Source organism: Dunckerocampus dactyliophorus, chromosome 5 (assembly GCF_027744805.1).
Source record: "Dunckerocampus dactyliophorus isolate RoL2022-P2 chromosome 5, RoL_Ddac_1.1, whole genome shotgun sequence".
In the NCBI taxonomy this organism is placed as follows: Eukaryota; Metazoa; Chordata; class Actinopteri; order Syngnathiformes; family Syngnathidae; genus Dunckerocampus; species Dunckerocampus dactyliophorus.
In genome coordinates this window covers 175001-195550 of record NC_072823.1, presented here as the reverse complement: position 1 = coordinate 195550, position 20550 = coordinate 175001, and the positions used below count along the sequence as shown (strand labels likewise).

Sequence of the window (20550 nt, the reverse complement as noted above, 5' to 3'; positions counted from 1 at the left end):
TTAAACACAACAAAGAAAATTATAAAAAAATAAATAAAAATAAATAAATAAAAAATAAAATTTAATTAAATAAAAAATAAATAAATAAATAAATAAATAAATAAATAAATAAATAAATAAATAAATAAATAAAATAAAATAAAATAAAATAAAATAAAATAACAAACCTGACAGAACAATCAGGATTCTTCTGCCTTGTATTTAGCAAACATCAACTGCTTGTATTGTTTTTTGAATTTGCTCATCTCGGTACATTGTTTGAGTTCTTTACTCAATCCGTTCCATAATTTAATTCCACACACGGAAATGCTGTGGGTTTTCAGCGTTGTTCTCGCATATAAATGTTTTAGGTTTAATTTTCCTCTAAGATCATATTTCTCCTCTCTGATTGAAAAATACTTAATTAGATTTTTGGGTAACGAGTTATTATTAACTTTATACATTATTCTAGCGGTTTGAAAGTGTACTAAATCTGCGAATTTTAATATGACTTTTGTGACGTGTATGACTCTCTAAATAAGGTCTTCTATGTCTTATTTTCTCTTACGTCTACTATGTTGGGTAATAGGAGTGTAAAAGTGACTATAGGGTTATTTCATGTCTAGAGGGCTCTAATCATATTAAAAGGCGTATTTTAAAGGTGCTAAACAGGTTTTCTATGCACTAACAAAATATTCCACTTATAAATAATAAATCCTACTTAAGAAATTCACTTATAGCGGTTGAGTTTGGAATCAACTAACCGCCATGAACGAGGGATGGCTGTAATGCAGTGAAATAAAAGATGTGAACTGTTTCTTTGTGTTTAACATTTAAGTGCCTCATGCCTGCTAGGCTGAATGACTTGGGGCTGACCGTACAGGAAGTTAAACACAACAGGAAGTCAAATTGACATCTATATTTTCACTGCTCTGTATTCAAGATCAAACCTGGCCCCTGACCAGAGTTTGCAGGTACAGGAAGTGGGGTAGACAAGCGCTCTTAAAAATGGATGCCAAAGTTCATATTTCACAATTGATTCACTGCTCTGTATTGAATATAAAATAAAAACACAGCCAAATCTGCTGGGGCACCACCCATTAGAGTGGCCACCAGTGATGTGCGATACCACTGATTTTGTTTCCAATTTGATACGGAGTAAAGTTCAGCCTGGTATCAGCGATACCAATACTTACTAAATTCACCTAATGTGTCTGGTAAAAAAACAATTCATATTACAGCATAAAAAGTACAAGACATTTGGTTTGGTTTAGTTTATTTGAACATGAAGGTTACAATGGAATACATCTCATGAATCATTCTTTGACAGTTCCACATGTCCAAAAGGAGTAGGAAGAAGCAAAGCTTATTTAATCCTACCCCCCATCCATTCTACATCTAGTACAGTACATGTAGTTCACTTCCTGGATTCCATGTCATGTTTTCAGTGATAGTCAGGATAACACATAATAGATAACGGTGAGATAGCCCTCCCCCCCAAAAAAGAGAGAACATTCATAATAATGATAATAATGATGACAATACTAAATAAATAAATAAGAACAAAGCTTTTTTTCTTTTTTCCTTTCTTTTTTTTTTTTTTCCTTTCCTTTTTTTTTTAAACACAACAAAGAAAATTATAAAAAAATAAATAAAAATAAATAAATAAAAAATAAAATTTAATTAAATAAAAAATAAATAAATAAATAAATAAATAAATAAATAAATAAATAAATAAATAAAATAAAATAAAATAAAATAAAATAAAATAACAAACCTGACAGAACAATCAGGATTCTTCTGCCTTGTATTTAGCAAACATCAACTGCTTGTATTGTTTTTTGAATTTGCTCATCTCGGTACATTGTTTGAGTTCTTTACTCAATCCGTTCCATAATTTAATTCCACACACGGAAATGCTGTGGGTTTTCAGCGTTGTTCTCGCATATAAATGTTTTAGGTTTAATTTTCCTCTAAGATCATATTTCTCCTCTCTGATTGAAAAATACTTAATTAGATTTTTGGGTAACGAGTTATTATTAACTTTATACATTATTCTAGCGGTTTGAAAGTGTACTAAATCTGCGAATTTTAATATCTGTGATTTTAAAAATAAAGGATTTGTATGTTCTCTATACTTGGCATTATGAATTATCCTCACAGATCTTTTTTGCAGTACAGTGAGTGAGTGAAGATTGCTTTTGTAATTATTTCCCCATATCTCCACACAATACGTTAGATATGGTAATACTAAGGAACATTAATTAAACATAATTAAAATAAAGAATGTAAATAAACTACATTAATTTAAACATTGTAATAATTGAAGTAATTTATTTATTTTAAGGATATTGTATGTATTAATGTTTCTTATGTTCTTATTCTTTCTTGTGTTTTCTTTCTTTTCTTGGGAGAATGAACAGAATAAGAATTTCATTGCATAGTATAACTGCTGTTTTACTATGCATAGGACAATAAAACTCTTGAATCTTGAATCTTAAAAAAGAAAACCCATTAAAATAAATGATTAATTCTTAACAACTACTTCAAGAATGAAAACTTTAGCAATATTTTGATTTGAAAGTCGATTTCAGCGCATGAAGAGCTGGTACCGGAAATATCGATATTTCAGTATCGATTCGCACATCCGTGGTGGCTGTAGTCTGCAGGAACAGGAAGTCAGATGCAGACACCGCCAATTATGCCAAAATATGGAAACACTGGTTTCAGAAATGTTCATTATTATTTGTGATAATTGCTATGAGAGTAGAAACAAAACCGCGTACAGAAAACAGAATAAAAACATTTGATTTTTGGGAACTCAACGGGATGCAACCACTGATCTAAAAAAAAGACTGGATCGAGCTTCTATTGTTTTATTTTTGAAGCCAATGGAAATTTGCGGCGGCCATCTTGGTGAGACCACTTTGCTGTGAGACAACAGTATGGCAACGCACTGGTAAAACTTCGATTGATCGTATAGCCACCAAAATCAACTGCTAAAGGTTATAACTACTCAGATTTATACACTTTTGTGTCATTTATCAAGCTAGTAAGATGTATTTTAGCTTCGAGACGGACGAAAAATTGGCTGTGTGGCAGCCTGCAAACATTGTTTACGTACGGAATTTAAAGTCTATCTTTGTCTAATTATTTTCCTACGGTAAACCATTATTTTTTTTTATCTCAGGATAAGGTTAAGGCAGGAAGAAAGCAGAAATTTTGTCACATGTCTTCTACCTTTGCGTGAATCATGTGTGGTATCAGAATTAATGTAACTTGGTAGTTGTGGTAGCTTTTAAAAAAGCTGTTTTTTGGTACAAAAAGACATTAGATAAGTGCAAATACTCAAAGCCTACTGTAAAAAACTGCATAGAAATAATTTTATCATTGATTGCTAGGCTAGGCACCAAAAAAAGGCCTAGTTGTTACAGGAAGGTGTAACTAGAAAATTCTTGCAAAACCACCCATCAAAGTTCATACTTTAACTTTTGGTTACATTTCGAGAACTTTTCAAAGCAAAGCCGTTCAAGTAGTGGCACATATATCAGGTCAAAAAAAGGTGCCAAGTAAAAGTACTTACGAGTGGAAGGTTCTTGGGAAGTGCTTTTTAAGTTGTGTTTCCTCATCCTCGCTTCCTTCACTGGCACTCCTGATGTTTTTGATGATTTTTCACTAATTCTATGTTCGTATACCAGCACAATCACAAAGCTGTGGCGCGTAAGGTGGTCTCACCAAGATGGCGGCGATCGAAAAAATCTGGCTTCAAATTTTGGCGCGTGAAAACAATAGGTTGCTCGATCCAGTCTTTTTTTCAGATCAGTGGATGCAACGTGTGTGTCCGCCATCTTGCCACAGCTAAAAAAAAAAAACTTAGCTAAAACATCGACGTTTGTGTTGCTGCTGCTTCACAGCCTTCGATGACAATGGGCACGTTTAGTTCCAGCAGAGCATCACCGATAAGCTTTCACTCTGTTACGTTTTTTTTACATCTATCCCGAGTATTGTATGGACCCTGCTGATTTTTCCAAAGAAAAACATGACAGATTTTGACGACTAAAGTGGCACATTGAGTATCCTGAAAGTGCTGGCAGGATGTGTGGCTTCTTCCTCTTCGTTTGTGGCGCTGGAGGAGGGAAAGACACCCAAGTTGTAGAATCTTGTTGGACGCTTGACAAGTGGACCAAAGTACATCCAATGTTGGCCAGGAGGGCAGTGAATCACTTCCTGTGGCGTCCTGGCCATGCGCAAACCAAAGGAAGAGAGCAGCGAGTCACCGTGGTGGTCAGGTGACTCACCATACGGGAACGTAAAGCGGGAAGCATGTGTGTGCGCGCCACGCCTACGGTTCTTAGCCGGAGTGTTTTTCATCTTGACAGTCACAACTAAAGAATGCAGGGTGAGATTCCTGTTCCGTGAGTCGTGACCTCTCACCTGCCATCGGCGCACGGATACTATTTCCGCCTTGGCTTCCTCTGGGGAACTTCCCGCTCGTGTGGATGTAGTCAGCTCACTTGAGACGTGATGTGCAGGCACACTTTCACGTGGAGCGGGTCTACATCCACGCTCATACATGAAGGAGAACCTAATCACCCTAATACGGTCAATGCCTGGGTGGGACAGTAGTACAGCTCTAGTCTTCCAAGAACATCCATCCATCTATTTTCTATATCGCTTCTCCTCTTTAGGGTCGCGGGGGCATGCTGGAGCCTATCCCAGCTGACTTTGGGCGACAGGCGGACAAATGAATAATATTCCAATGGTTTGGGTTAGCGCGGGAAGCGTTAGCTGCATCACTAAATCACATACCTCCTGGAGTACTGTATGCTCATTTCACATACATGTGAATAAAAAACAAAATGCATCCCTACCCATTCCTCATTCCACATTCATGCAAATTTGCAGATTTTTGGTCCCAAAACTTATTTTGTAATAATTATTTTTCCCTAAATAGGATGTTTTGAAATGTGCAACATATTGCAAGTCCAAAGGTTCTATTTCTATTATTAATTTAAGAATTGTGATGCATTGTGATTCACACAAATGTGCTGATTTTTGGTTTAAAAGATCATTTTTAATACTGAAAATAGGTCGTTTTTAAATGCATGATATAATGTAAGTCCAATATATTATCATTCTTATTATTTTTTAAAAATGCAGTGGATCACCGCACAATCACGAATCAGCATTCAAACAAATATTGCAGATTTTTTATGCAGAAAATAATTTTCTGTATTTATTTTTTTCTCCAAAAACAGGATTTTTTTGAACATGTGATATAATGTAAGTCCAGTATATTATTATTTGTATTCTTTCTTTTTTCTCCAAAAATAGGCTTTTTTTTTCATTTGTCATCAGCGGGTAATAATTTATAACCACTGTTTAAAAAAACCAAACAATTTTAACATGTTTATGTCTTTGTGCTTTACTGATAGTCTTTTCCTCAGCGTTGAGATTCTGCACTTTGTTGGCCGGTGCGTGAACGCACCATAGCTGCTGTGAGACGCAAAAGGGAAACTTGGATATGACTTTACTTCTGTATAGCTTGTATTTTGCCGTTGGATAAGCTGTTGGGTTCCTGTCGGAAGCCAAACAGACATTTGCCAACGTATGAAGTATGTGTGACTGATGAAATGTGATTAAAGAGAGTAACGATGCTTGGCGGGAATCCACACAGGAGAAGGAAAAAGAGACTCCGAGGACATTGGTGAAGTTGGTGTTGTGTGAAAGAGAAAGAGAAAGAGAAAGAAGCTGTTGACTCACAGGTGGAGTGACTGGCAGAGCAGTGACGTAAACATGAAGGAGAGAGGGAGGTAAGAAGAGGGGCTGTACCACTCTCTCCTCTCCTCTCCTCGCCGTCGCACACACAAGACCAGCATGAGGTGGCCCCTGCGTTCACTTGGACTTCCAAGGTGGGAGCTGCCCTTCAGGTGGTGAGTGTTTGTCCATTTTCATCTCCACTTCTGTCAGGTTCTGTAGCAAGCCTTCTTCAGGGGTTCCACAGGGCATAGCGTTAGGACCCTTCCAAAACCACCCGACCAACATGTTGTGGTCAACACAGGACATACGTGGACCCGACAGACATGGTGGAATAGATCCACAAGTACGGTTCTGCAATGACTGCACGAGGGAATGATGATGGAGGCTACACAACGCAGGTTCCCTCCTGTCTTAGAGAGGATCTTTGACAAGCGTTTTTCCAGTATCTGCCTAAATACAGCAACGCACAAGAGAAGATCTTCAGCAGGAGATAAAGATTGTCAAAGATCTATATGTGACAGGAGCTCTCTGCTGTTTTGAAGGACAAAAAGATCCTCTATATAACAGAGGAGCTACCTGCCTACTGCAAAAAAGGTTCGTTGAAGATTTTCTGGCTGACAGAGGAATGTGCTGCTGTTTTTGGGGACCTGTCATTTTTTTTCTTTTTTAAGTATTTCCTAAAAACAACAGAGTGCTTCTGTCAGATATAGAGGATCTTTGACCAGCTTTCTTTCCCCAGTAAGTCCTTAAAAACAACATAGCACTCCTCTGTCATATATAGAGGATCTTTGACTGACGGTTTTATTTTTTTGCAGTATGTCTTTATAAACAACAGAGAGCTCCTGGCATAGAGGGTCTCAGACTAGCTTTTTTGTTTTTTGTTTTGGTATTTCCATAAAAAAAAAAAACATAGAGCTCCTGTCACATATAGATGATCTTTGGCTAGTGCTTTTTTTCAGTATATCTTTTAAAACAGCAGAATGCTCCTGACACATAGAGAATCTTTGACTAGCTTTTTGTTTGTTCTTTTGCAGTATGTCTTTAAAAGCAGCAAAGAACTCCACCGTCAAATAGAAGATCTTTGACGAGGGTTGTTGTTGTGGTTTTGCATTAGAGTCTTCAAAACAGCAAAGCCCTCCCCTATCCTATAGATGATCTTTGACGAGTGCTTTATTATTATTATTATTAATTCTTTTTTGCAGTATTTCTTTAAGTACAGCAGAGCGCTCCTGACACGTAAAGGATCTTTGACTAGCCTTTTCCCTCAGTCATATAAAGGATATTTGAGTGAGGTTTTTGTTGTTGTTTTGCATTCGATTCTAGATCTTTGACAATTTTTTTTTGCAGTAGGTCCTTAAGAGGTTCTTTGACTTAAGTTTTTGCAGTAATGACGTTTAAAAGTGCGGCCCCTGGTGGTGAGTTGGAGTGCATGCATGCCAGTGAAAAGTAATAGCAGTCTGTGTGCATGATTTGGATTGAGTTTCATCATCACACAGACACCACCAGCTCAGCTTTCCTGTCCAGGGTGATCATCATGCGAGGTTGGTGTGCAAATGAAAAGTTTATCATCAGTTCCTTGCGAGATGGAGGACGCGAAAAGGCTTTTTTCCCCTCTGGACACAAATCATCTGTGAGTAGTTCTTAGAAACATTTGACTCATACGCGAGCCCTGCAAGCAGATCAAGTTGTTCCGTCTGCACTTACAGGAAGCCAGATGTCAGATCTGCTTGAGGTTGAAAGCCTCCTCCGTATGAACTCCTCAAAGACTTGGAGACTACAACCTTTCTCTTTCCCTTTCAGGGTCCTTACACACACACACACACACACACACACACACACACACACACACACACACACACGCACAGCATCATTGCATCGTCATCCTCCCGACCCAGTGACGAGCAAGCGCCTGACTCACCGCTATCGTTTAAATGACGGCCATGACGGCAGACTCTGATTATGTATTTTTAGAATTTTGCTGTTCCGGGAACGAGTCTGCGTCACCAAAGTGCGTGATAACTCTGATCTGCAAGTAAACAAGGTGGATGGCCCTCATCAAGTCGGGATGTGTGGCAGATGGGCACTCTCTTTTTAGTTTTAATATATATTTAATATATGTAATATATTATTTATTATTAATTATATGTACTTAAACTGTATCGTGCTAATTGCATTTGCTGACAGGAAAATTCATTGTTTTTTAATGAATAGATGGTCACACTTTACAGTAAGTTACACAAAAATACAGTAGTGGCTGATGAACGAATGAACTCATGAGTAGAGTAGTGACTGAGGAACGAATGACTAAAGCACATACTAATGAAGAACTAGTGACTAAGGCACATACATTTAGACTAGTTACTGAGGAACTAATGAAGAACTAGTGACTAAGGCACATACGGGAATGTAAAAAAAAAAAACCCGCGGAAACAGGGACAGTCGCGTCGGAATGTGCGGCAGGAAATACTTCTCGCAGCCTGGTGACGTCATAATATGCACATTAGATGAGTGGATTTACTCCCATCACAAACTTTGGGTCATGCTGATGATATTTTCTCATTTACAGTACGCCTTTGTCTCTTACCATTTTCCAGCTACAAGCGTTTTGGGCGCCACACACGGGAGGCGACAAACGACCGCGATTGGCGACATTCATCGCCGTCGCGTACGAAACCATGCACACGGGAGGCGACAAGTGATTGTGACCAGCTACACAGGTGAGCGACGCTTTCACATCCAGAGCGAATTTTACAGGCGGAGGGAATTTGGGGGTATCAAAGCAGTTCAGAGGAGAAAAAAAGCGGCGAGTGTTGATCGAGGACTCTTGCTAGTACAGGTTCTTGCTTGTATTGAAGATAAACTTACATAAATGTCCGTGTAAATGAATGTAAACTTACCAGCTATGTTTAATCCGGCGCCAACGACTTCCCAGGCCGCTGCTTTCTTCTTAATATCTCCATATTCTTTTTTCAGAAATGTCAAATAGATCCGGGAAATCTTACACTGCAAGTACAGCGTACTGATTAGCATCCTGTCCACTCATTGGTCCACCAATGAAACTCACGTTGATTGGTCCTCGTCTGGGCGACAACGATGAAATGTTTGCGACATTTAAATATGCTGGAAACTACACTAGCAAAACCTCCAATTACACGATGTCTTTGACCACAACTCCTCATTGCTCGTAATAACACGGTTTAATGTGTGATTCAAATGTTGTACTACTAGCGTTGGACAAATAGATTTTTAGACCTGTGTGGAATCGTTTAGCCTGATTGACATATTCAGTTCATTTGGAGCTGTTTATACATACAAATATATACAGGATCAGGCCCGTAACCAGGAGAGGTTCGGGGGGTTCGAACGAACCCCTCCCCCCTCCGCTTGGTTAAAAAAAAAAAAGCTGCTATCATGGTGTGCAATTGTAACGGAGTGTAGATGTGCTGTGATAAATGATGGCAGAAGTGTTGCAACATCGCCTGTTGCTGGTGAATAGTGGCATTGTATGTATAGTACTTTATTAATCCCACAGCAGGGAAATTTACAAACTTGTTACAGAAGCAAGCAAGATACGCAAGTAAAGAATACATAGTGACACATGGTTCAGGTGGTGCAGGTGTCGTAGAGCCTGACAGCGGAGGGTATGAATGACCTGCGGAACCTCTCCTTTTTACACTGTGGGTGTAACAGTCTGCTGCTAAGGGAACCCACAGTGTCATGTAGGGGGTGAGAGGTGTTGTCCATGATTGATGTCATCTTAGCCAACATCCATGCATGCATCCAGCATGGGCAAATTGCTGCAGGAAGTTGTTAACTGTTAGGAATGAGCACTGGGAATGAGACATGGTGAGTCACGTTTTTGCACTGTAGGGGATATTTGGTGATGTAATGTTTACTGTGTGTTTATATTTTGTCATATACAATGTAATGTGTATTTGATAGTGTTCACTAATTGGAAAGAGCCAGTCTGCACTTTTGAGTGAAGTTTTATAGACTGTAATGCAGTTTCTTTGTTGAACTAACTTGGAATCATTTATGTGCAATGTAGATTATCACCTGTCATTCCTCTGTAAAACTGTTGTTACAGGTAATATTCTATGTCATTGTGACGATGTTGTTTTCAGTATGCTGTTTCTACTTGTTGCTACTTTGCTAATGCTAATTGCTGAGCCTCATTTAGTATTGCAAGCTGTGCAGCAGCAGCCATGTTGGCCACGTGAGATGTGTTGAGGGACATCATGCAAAAGAAGTTTGAATGTGTTAACTTGTCCTGTATTGTAAATTGGATTACAAAATATTTAATTGTATTAATATCAGCACACCTGTGAGACAAATGATAAAATGTGAAGATAATAATTTGAAGGGGAATTAGAAAGGGTTAGCCAACCAATATACGATACCATCACAACCAAATGAAACACTTTTTGTTTTGTAAAATGGAATCCAAATTGCTGTAGAAAGTGCTGAGAACTGTTAGGAATGAGACATGATTATCCCGTGACCAAAGTGGACGCTCACCTGTCATTCCTCTGTAAAAGTGTTGTTACAGGACACACTGCCGTTAAAAGAAGTCCATAATCCACCTGACTGGATGTGATGCATTCAAGCGACAGCATTGTGGAGCTGCATTCCCCCACATCAAGTTGTGGACCGTCACACAATCCCGTTCACTTCCCCAACATCAGGGTCCTCCTTCAGTTGGCCTGTACCATCGCAGTTACTTGGTGTGAATGTGAGCCAAGTGCCAGTACCTTGAAGCGTCTGAACACCTACATGAGGGCCAGTATGACGCAACAGCGGCTGACCTCGCTGGCACTTCTCCACATTCACTACAAAAAGGTTATCAACCTGGAGGAAGTGGTGGACATATTTTCCAAGAAAGATGATGCTGAATTAGCGATAGGTAAGGCTGAAACACATTGTAGTGATTCATATAGTGTAGGCCTGTGGAAATAGCATCCACCACTGAAGCCATGGCATGCTCAGTCGCCCAGTCAACTGATGAACTTATCTAAATAGGGCAAGTTTGATGTTGGCATTTTGCCCTTAAGCTTGTCATTTGGAGGAAGTCTGTCCAAAATATGCACCAGAAAACAGTTTTTTCGGGCTCCAAATGCAAAATTTTCCCTGCTGAAGGTCCATTCACTCTGATTTTTGTCCTTCACCTGCCTGAGCTGAATGGAGGAACTGTCCTTGAAAGCTGATGAGTGGCGGCGCACTGTATATCTCGCACGAAGAAGTCAAGCGTGAGGGTCTGGTCCGTGCAGGGGCGCGCTAGACACCTGAACGCACCGTGTTTTACAGCACACCAGCATCAATCGTCTCTCAAAGACAAAGCCCCACACTCGGCTTCGGTGATGGTGTGAAACGGTGGTCATGCAAGGGGCCGTTACAACCCCCACCTAGTCGCAGAAACGCAGCGGGCAGGAGGGGGCAGATGGATGACATGTTGCTGCCATGGAGGTATGCATTGAACAATATGATTAGCGTTGCAGCGTAGTGCATCATACAGCGCACTACGGTATTTTCATCTTATTTGTAAATAAGACCAGGGAAAAAATTACAAATTTTACATATGCATTGTTCCCTCGTTAATCATCAACCAACACAAGAAATTATAGGCGCTCACAGATATTTCACTCCTGTGCCTTGCCGTCCAGGCACCGTTCCGCTGTACTGTAGCGTTTTTGTGTGCTTGTTACAGCATAATATTGCTGCAGTACGCCATACCCCACGTTGCTGCGAAAGGTGAACCGCGATAGCGCGAGGGAACACTGTACACGCGTAACGCAATTAGCATGATTGGCTTGCATTGGATCCCATCAAGCAACCTTTTGGCTGCTAAGCTAACTGGCTAGCAGATATACCATGGCAGATAAGTATACCCACGACAACCACTTTGTGGTTTTCACAGCAATTAGAACAAAAATATACAGTGTTCCCTCCCTACATGGCCGTTCACCTTTCGCAGATTTGTGTATGAACGTGATTGTGTTCTGCATCCTGATTGGCTAAGGGACTGTAGACCATTGTCAATCAGTCTCCACCGTGCCTTCCAGTGCAGTACAGAATGCGTTCGGCTTGCCAAATTTGAATGTTCCATCGCTAGTGGTTACCCGACAACACCTACAATGTCAACGAAGGCGCCTGCGGTCGCACCCAAAAGGCAGAGGAGGAAGAAGTTGCAGTTGTAGGGCGCCATTACGGAAGGAGGAAGATATAACAACAGGAGCACTGTGTCTTAACAAGGATACAAAAACGCTACGGTACAGTGCAATGGTGCCAGGACAACTGAGAGGTACAGGCAGAGGAGTGAAATACGTGCGAGTCACGTTGTTTCTTGTGCCCAACCTCGTAGGTTGATCATTAAAATTCATAGGAAGGTTTGAACTATGAGAGTGTTTAAACTAGAGAGAATTGTGAGAAAGTGTTCATGCCTGTCTGAGAAAAGTGTATCAAGTGTACAGTGGGGGCTTTTACAGCCTTAAAACATATAGAATCATTGGAAGCAAGTAAAGTTGGCTACTTCACAGATTTCACTTATTGCGGGCTATTTTGGGAACCTATCCCCCGTGATAAACCAGGGAACAATAAAAGTGTGTCACTTTCTGGGCCACCATGAGTCACTGGCGAAGCTATGGCACGCGTGCTATCTAGCGATGCCCAAAAAAAAGTAAAAATACAATTATATTACAGAGCATTGCGTATGCAATGATTGTGCAAATGAATGAACCAACAAAAAACACTATAGTAATCAAAATTAAAAATGATAGTTTAACAACAGTATAGTTTATAATAATTCAATTTTATTTTTAAACATTTAATGTGAATTCAGTCTGTGATTTTTTTTTAACTATAAATATTTTAGTTGAATTCAGTTTAACTAACTTATAAAGCTACAAGGCAATTAATTGTGACCACAAGCTACATTTACAAAGCGAAACTTAAATTATTATTGTTATCACTGAAACCGAAATAAAATAAAATGTTTCAATAATAAAATAAAACTATTTTCATTCAGTTTCATTGATATTTTTAGCTAAACTATAACAATTTCATTGTATTTTTCTTTTTATTTTATTTTGGAGCATACATGGCAAAATACAGTGTAAAAAAAATACAAACAGGAACTTAAAAGGGCTCCCAGGATGGCTATAAAAATGTCTTCTGGTGTAGGTTTTCCAATCTGGACTGCACTCAGAAGCTGATTTCATTTGGTGGCGTAGATGTTGTCACACAGTCTCTAGCACCACATGAAATCAGTGTTGTGGGATGCGGACTCTCAGCACATAAACGCGTCATATACACGTACGTACTGTACGTAAACACAACGCACCGCCACATGACCAAGTTGGTAGCTGCGATTGATGCATTCAAGTGCTGTAGGAGCCAACTTGCAAGCGTAAAATAAACAAGTTGGGAGCGGTTCCGCCTGGGAGAAGTGCAGCGATGAGCCAGCGTCGGGGTTCCGACTGGCCCATTCCCCCCCCACAAGCAGCAGATGGCACTGTTGTATTTGATGTCTTCCTGTCCCTGTCCTTTTTCTGCCTAGCAACAAGGGCCCAAGAAATGTTGCTGCATTGGTTGTGAGATCCTTTCATGGGGCGTGTTGCATGTTTAAAACACTGGATTGTTTTGTTTGCAACTAACAGCTTCCTCCCAGCACTCCACACAGCGATGTCACATTAGTCAAGATTCAAGATTCAAGAGTTTTATCGTCATGTGCATGGTAAAACAGCAGTTATACTATGCAATGAAAATCTTATTCTGTTCATTCTCCCAAGAAAAGAAAGAAAACACAAGAAAGAATAAGAACATAAGACACATAAACAGAAGCGACATTAATACAAATAAATAATACAAATAAAGTGCCATGAGTGTGTGCGTGTGTTGCGTGCGGCGTGTGTGAGTGCTTCGTTGAGAAGCCTGATGGCCTGCGGGTAAAAGCTGTTTGACAGCCTTGTGGTCCTGGACTTCAAACTCCTGTAGCGTCTGCCTGACGGTAGGAGTGTGAATAATGAGTGTTGTGGATGTGTGCTGTCCTTGATGAGGTTGTGTGTTCTTCGTAGGACTCTAGTTTTATAAATGTCTTGCAGTGAGGGGAGGGCTGCCCCAACAATGTTCTGTGAGGTCTTGATCACCCGCTGGAGTGCCTTCCTATCACGTGTTGTACAGTTACCGTACCAAACAGTGATGGAGGCGGTAAGGACACTTTCCATAGTGCATCTGTAGAAGCAACTCAGGATTGTGGTGGACATGCCAAATTTCCTCAGTCTTCTCAGGAAGTACAGTCTCCTTTGGGGCTTCTTCATAATTTGTTGGGTGTTGTGAGACCAGGTGAGGTCCTCGCTGATGTGTGTGCCCAGGAACTTGAAGGTTTTCACCCTCTCCACCTCAGCCTCATCAATAAACAGGGGTCTATGCGGCTCCTTTTCCCTTGTTCTTGGGTCGATGATCATCTCTTTAGTCTTATCTGTATTGAGAAGGAGATTGTTATCACGACACCAAGCTATGAGGTCCGCCACCTCTCTTCTGTATGATGTTTCAACACCACCAGTGATCAGTCCAATGACTGTAGTGTCATCCGCAAATTTAATGTTGTTCTGGGAGGCCACACAATCGTAGGTGAAGAGCGTGTAGAGGAGCGGACTCAGCACACACCCCTGTGGGGTCCCAGTGCTCACAATTCTTGGGCTGGATGTGCGATTGTGGACTCTGACTGACTGGGGCCTGCCTGTTAGAAAGTTAAACACCCAGTTACAGAGGGAGGGTGACAGGCCAAGTGTGAGGAGCTTATTTGTGAGTTTGTGGGGGCTGACTGTATTAAAAGCAGAGCTATAGTCTATAAATAGCATTGTGACATATGTGTCCTGGCCCTGTAGGTGAGAAAGGGCTGTGTGGATGGCAGCGTTGACTGCATCATCCGTGGACCGGTTCTGGCGATATGCAAACTGTAGAGGGTCCACAGTTGCCGGGATGCTCTTTTTGGCTAGCAGCAGTCGTGTGACAAACAGCCACCTAGATGAGAATGGAGCCGGCGACTGCTGAGGTGATCATGAAGGAAGGACGCCACCGAAGGGTCATCATCGTGGTGATATGAGAAGACACGTGCACTGCTTATTGGACTGATTATCATTGGTTGCTAGTGTAACCCGCCCTGTTTCGCACTGCCCGCACCGGGCTTGAACACAGAACCTTCGTAATGGGAGGCGAGGGCGCTGACCACGCGACTAAAAGCCCTATCGGCTGCATGTTCAGCGCAGCTCTTGAGGCAGAGGGAGTGAGATTTACCAACGTACACTCGCACAGCTTCACAGGCTGGCATCCGTTACATTAGCGCTAGGTGGCGTTCTATAAGAGTGCCTGCTGCTTTGTCGCTCGCCCTTTGACCTCTCGATGGGTGCCCTGCGGCGTTCACTTCCGCGTTCCCTTCGTGCCTCTCGGCAGCACAGACAGCCGCTGCATAAACGGGGTTAATGCCGCTCGCGGACCCATGCCGCGCGCAACTAAATTTAAGGTAGGGTTCTCCGTGGTTACGGCGTAGCGTATAGCTTAGTTTAGCTTATAGCCTCTATGCTATGTTTATAGGCTCCCGTGTCTGCGCCTCTCGCCTCTCTCTCAATGAGCGACAAGCTTGATGTCAGGTGGTAAGTATGTCCGTCTTCCTGGTGCATGAGCTGTCTATTCCAATTTGATTTATTCCTCTTTTTCTGTTTTTGGTAGACGCTGGCGTCTTGCCCGTGCGCAAATTTCCGAGCTGACACATATTGCATGTTTGTTGTGCCGGTTCTGCATGTCGCCGGTCCCATCTGCTTGCTGTTAATGCCGCTTTTCTACTGCGGCCACTGCACGCTTGATAGATGCGAGCGACCCTCCAGTGTCTACAGTATAACTAGCTGGGACTACGTTTGAGGCTTTCTGCTGGAGCTACCCCACTCCCCCCTACGCTTTTCCCTCACCAAACAACGAACTGTGCCGCTCGCGTTGACTTGAGTCAAGTCAGAACTGACTGAACTCTTGCTCTATTTTGCACCGAAATGTTTATGTCGTAAAAATTGTGTTTTATTTCCCAGGAGCTGCGGGTCAAATGGTGGTGGTGGTGGTGGTGCTCCTTCGGTGGTGGTAACTTTGTTTGTATATATTTGCAACGCACTTGTTTCGGTTGATTTTGGTTTTGTAGTGGTTTTGTTGTGTTTCGGTGCTTTATTTAGGTTGCCCATTTAGTTTCCCCCATCCATCCAGCTTAACTCCAGCTCCCTGGCTCTTTTCCTTGGCGCCAAATGTTTTAGAAGACAAGAGCCACTATTTTAATTAACTTGAAATAAAAGTCTGTTTTAAGGATTTGTAATAAGATTAATAAATATTGTAAATGGAGCCAGTGTCTCTTTCGCCTCATTCAAGGTAAGCTTACCTGTGTGTTTTAGTTTCATTATTCCCCTCTGAGGGGTGGCGTTGTTGAACCCTTTACTACATCAGTCTATACAAATTTTAAACCCCCTACCCTCCCCGCCACAATCGGATCGCCCTTTGATGGACGGTGAAGTCATCCCAGAGGGGAGGTGAGAAAAGGCAATAACATACCTGCCGCTATGTCAAAAACAATATAAAACTGATGAGAAAGAGTGCTGGATGTCTTTTTTTGTATATATATCTATATTGTTCGGTTGGTTGGCACAAAAACAATAAGTGCTCTAAAAATAGGAAATAACATCACACCCATATTCAATGCACAGTAACCTTATTGTTGCACAATATGTTCACATAAACCTTTTTTTTCGACAGAAACACAATACCTCACACCGCTCACATGTTACATTTCATATCTTTTTATGGGGCAACACCCCAAAAAACGATACTGATACAACGTCCCCTCAAAATTACTCAACACTCAATCACTAATGTCTAAACCGCTGGCAACAAACGTGTGTACTGTACACCCCTAAGTGAAAATATCCAAATTGAATAAGTGCATTTCAACAAAGTAGGATTTCTTATTTAGAAATGGAATATTTTCAGAGAGTGTAGAAAGTCTGTTTACCACATAAGAGTCACATCATAAGTGAAAATAAGACATAGAAAACCACCTTCTAAGTAGTGTATGCTTTTAACATGATTAGAGCCTGCTAGACATGAAATAACACCCCTATAGTCACTTTTACACTCCTATTACCCAATCTAGTAGACACAAGAGAATATAAGACATAGTAAACCTGTTTATGACCTAAGTACGCTTTTTAACATTATTAGAGCTCTCTAGACATGAAATAACACCCCAATAGTCACTTTTACACTCCTATTACCCAATATACTGTAGTAGATATTATAAGAGAATGTAAGACATAGTAAACCTGTTCATGACTTTCTAAGTACGCTTTTCAACATTATAAGGGCCCTCTAGACATGAAATAACACCCCTTTAGTCACCTTTACACTCCTATTACCCAATATTGTAGACATAACAGATAAGACATATAATACATAGAAAACCAACAAAATACATAGTTTTCTTAAATATGGATCTTTTTGGAAAAATAATCAACAAATCAGCAATTTATTCTTTAATGTATCTTTGAAAAAACGCAATAGAGTGTAGCTGCAAAATTCTAAGAAGCGCAAAATGGCGAGGGATTACTGTACAGTCGTCCCTCGTGATGTCACGGTTCAATTACCACTCCCTCGCTATATCCCGTGTTTTCGGAAATGAATGAATAAATGACGGCTGCTTGGTGATCTATTATTAGTCCAAACATATATAAGTGATATGTAGCATTGTGGTCACTAGGCGGCAGTAATGACACAACATTGAGACGTTAGCTTACATGACATTACTTTAACACTGCATGAAGTCAGCCATGATTGAGTAATAAAAAGTTCTCCTGGAAGTGGTGAGTTTTGGGCTTCTTATGTTTAGAAGAAATACATTTGAGGCAAACTGAATAGCTCACTAGCTCCTTAGCTGGCGGACATCTCAAGTCCCTGCAGCATAAGAGTTGCAATGTGGTGCAAACAGTGTAAAGGTGACTATAGGGGTGTTACTTCATGGCTACAGTGCTCTAATAATGTTTTTAAAAAGTACTTCCAAAGGCATAAACCTCCAACTATCCTATGTCACAGAAATTAATTTAATGCAGTCTGGTCTGGAACCAATTAATCGCTTTTTGAGGTACCTTATATCATCTATTAGCCCAAAATATAAATTATTTAAAAAAACAATTTTAAAGGTTTAGACATTTTAATGAAATGGTTATGCTCCAAAATGAGCAACACACAAGAAAAACAGAAGCAGTGTGATGCTCAGGAATGGCAAGGGCGTGACCTTTAATCAAATAACGCCTGTGAGCAGAGGGTTTGTGCAAGGAAGCACCAAAAAATGCAAAAAGAATGCAATCATATCTTACGGAGCCCCGGAGGGGACATGGAGAAAAAAAAATATGATGGGTAAAAAAAAAAAACAACGAACTTTTGCGAGATAACGCAAAACAGTTTTGCGAGGAAACGCGAAAGCGACTGGTAAAGATGGAAACATATTGACATATTCACACTTCTGGGATCAAAACTCCCGAGTGAATGTCTCTAACACAGCAAACCATACCTCTTTCCAACAGTGGCAACACAGACAAACAGCTATAACCCAGTTTTTATCAAAACGAGCCGTGTTCTGTGCAGTCTGACTTATATTGATCTCTGTGAGAAGCCGGCAGCGAGACCGTCTACAAATGTCTTCTTCATCTGTATTACGGCGGTTGGCATCAATGTTGACAACTCCTCAGAAAGACAAGTATCTATTGGCTGTCCTGGAAGGCCATAGATGACGTTGTTGGCGAGTTTGCATGTTTTTTGCAAATTATGTTGTAAGAGATGTAGGAAAAAAACATAAGTATGATAGAGTAACATAAATATGATAGATTAACAAAGTAAATAAAAACACTTTGATTATGTTAAGATCTACAAACATATATAAGAAGCAACAACAAGTTTGTGAAAATGGACTTTTACATAATTTAGGGCAATTTTTATTAAGTTGTTAATAAAGCCACTTCTGTGAGGAGTAGGACCACAAAACTCAACTCAGGTCAACATAATTTGCAAAAAACATCCAAACTCACCAACAACGTCATCTATGGCCTTCCAGGACAGCCAATAGATCAGTGGTCACCAACGTTTTTCCTTGTGAGAGCTACTTTTACAAAATGAAAATGGCCAAGAGCTACTCATTTTTGTAACATTTCTTTTCAGAGCTTATTTTAAACCCCAAAAAAGCGAATATGCTTGTTTTACCAGAACATTAACAAAATGCTGGTGTCCACAACTCACATTTTGTATTTCAGAATGCATTTCTTTCTACTGTTCTTTCACTATTAACTGAAAACCTGAATGAAAAGCAGGCTTGTGGGCACCTCATGTGGTTGTGGGGGGCTACCTGGTGCCCGCGGGCACCACGTTGGTGACTCCTGCTATAGATACTTGTCTTTCTGAGGAGTTGTCAACAATGATGCCAACCGCCATAATACAGATGAAGAAGACATTTGTAGACGGTCTCTGCGCTCCGGTCTCGCTACCGGCTTCTCACGGAGATCAATATAAGTCAGACTGCACCGAACACGGGGATAAAAACTGGGTTATAGCTGTTTGTCTGTGTTGCCACGGTTGGAAAGAGGTATGGTTTGCTGTGTTAGAGACATTCACTTGGGAGTTATTGATCCCGGAAGTGTGAATATGTCAATGTTTTTCCTTCTTTACCACAGTCGGTTTTGCGTTACCTCGCAAAACAGTTTTGCGTTATCTTTTTTACCCATCATATTTTTTTCTCAATGTCCCCTCCGGGGCTGCGTAATATCTCCACAAGCTGTCGGGAAGGGCTGATCGAGAAAATGCGGTCATACAGCCAATGTTTACACTGTTATCAATGTACAAACTTCAAAGATGTACTTTTTCCTTATTTGTTCCATAATGCTGCAATTCATTTAGCAATATTTGAAAACGTTTGCAGAAATATAGAATTTAACAGTCAAATTACTTAGTATAGCACATAAGTGAACGGAAGGCTTTCCTTCTTGGCCCCTCCCACATTCACTGTCTCCTAGCAGCGGAGCCCTGATCTCTTTGCTGATTGGTCCATTTCCAACAATCCGCCATATTCAAACTTCCTCAGCGTTGTGTGTGGATGTGCTCTGTTGTCATCGAGTGGCTTTCTGTAACAATCCTAGTCGATTCCACAATTGGCTCCGCAAACCTATACTCGCAAGCGATTTTAAACCCAAGTCTGTCGAAAAAATGGAAGAAAGCGAGGAAGTAAACGGGGGGACGTTGGGGGGAAAGGCCAAGCTCCGTCGGACGTCATCGAGGTTGTCCAGCGACAGTGTTATCGGTGCAGCGACGTCGCCACAAAGTCTACGGAGAAACAACTACAAAAAGTACGTATGCGCCTTTAAATATGAAAAAAACACACTAACACGCAATTTCTACTGGGATATTCGAACAACTAATAATATTTAGGTAATGGTGTTTGCATGTTTGCTAACTGATGAATGATGCGTTCAAGTTCGTCCGGAAACTACAAGGTCAAGTCACATGCGAACTATCGAAGCTAACACGTATTAGCGTGTTCGTTACTTCTTTGAAGTACCTTTTGTGAGACATGTACACATTGAAAGAGGGAAGAGCCGGATATTTTCACCTGAACATAATCTTGTTGGTGTGGCTCTTTTAAGTCTCTTGAAAAGTTTGTACCATAAATTCCCACTTCAGACGCGACAGTGTGATTTAAATTCACTCGTAGAATATTTTTTTTAAAAGCGGTTTGAGTTCCTG

At 40.6% G+C, this 20550-nt stretch overlaps 1 protein-coding gene across 2 annotated transcripts in view; it reads left to right on the top strand.

Annotated features, from left to right (window-relative positions):
• Positions 1-19556: 19556 nt before the first annotated feature.
• Positions 19557-20550, top strand: part of LOC129181037 (neuroepithelial cell-transforming gene 1 protein-like) — an 11523-nt gene continuing 10529 nt past the window's right edge. The window contains exon 1 of one of the 2 annotated variants that reach the window (XM_054775659.1): positions 19557-20153. In XM_054775659.1, the coding sequence (XP_054631634.1) occupies positions 20014-20153 (140 nt within the window). In that variant the 5' untranslated portion in view covers positions 19557-20013. The remainder of the gene's footprint in view (positions 20154-20550) is intronic. The other variant, XM_054775658.1, reaches the window with a different exon arrangement.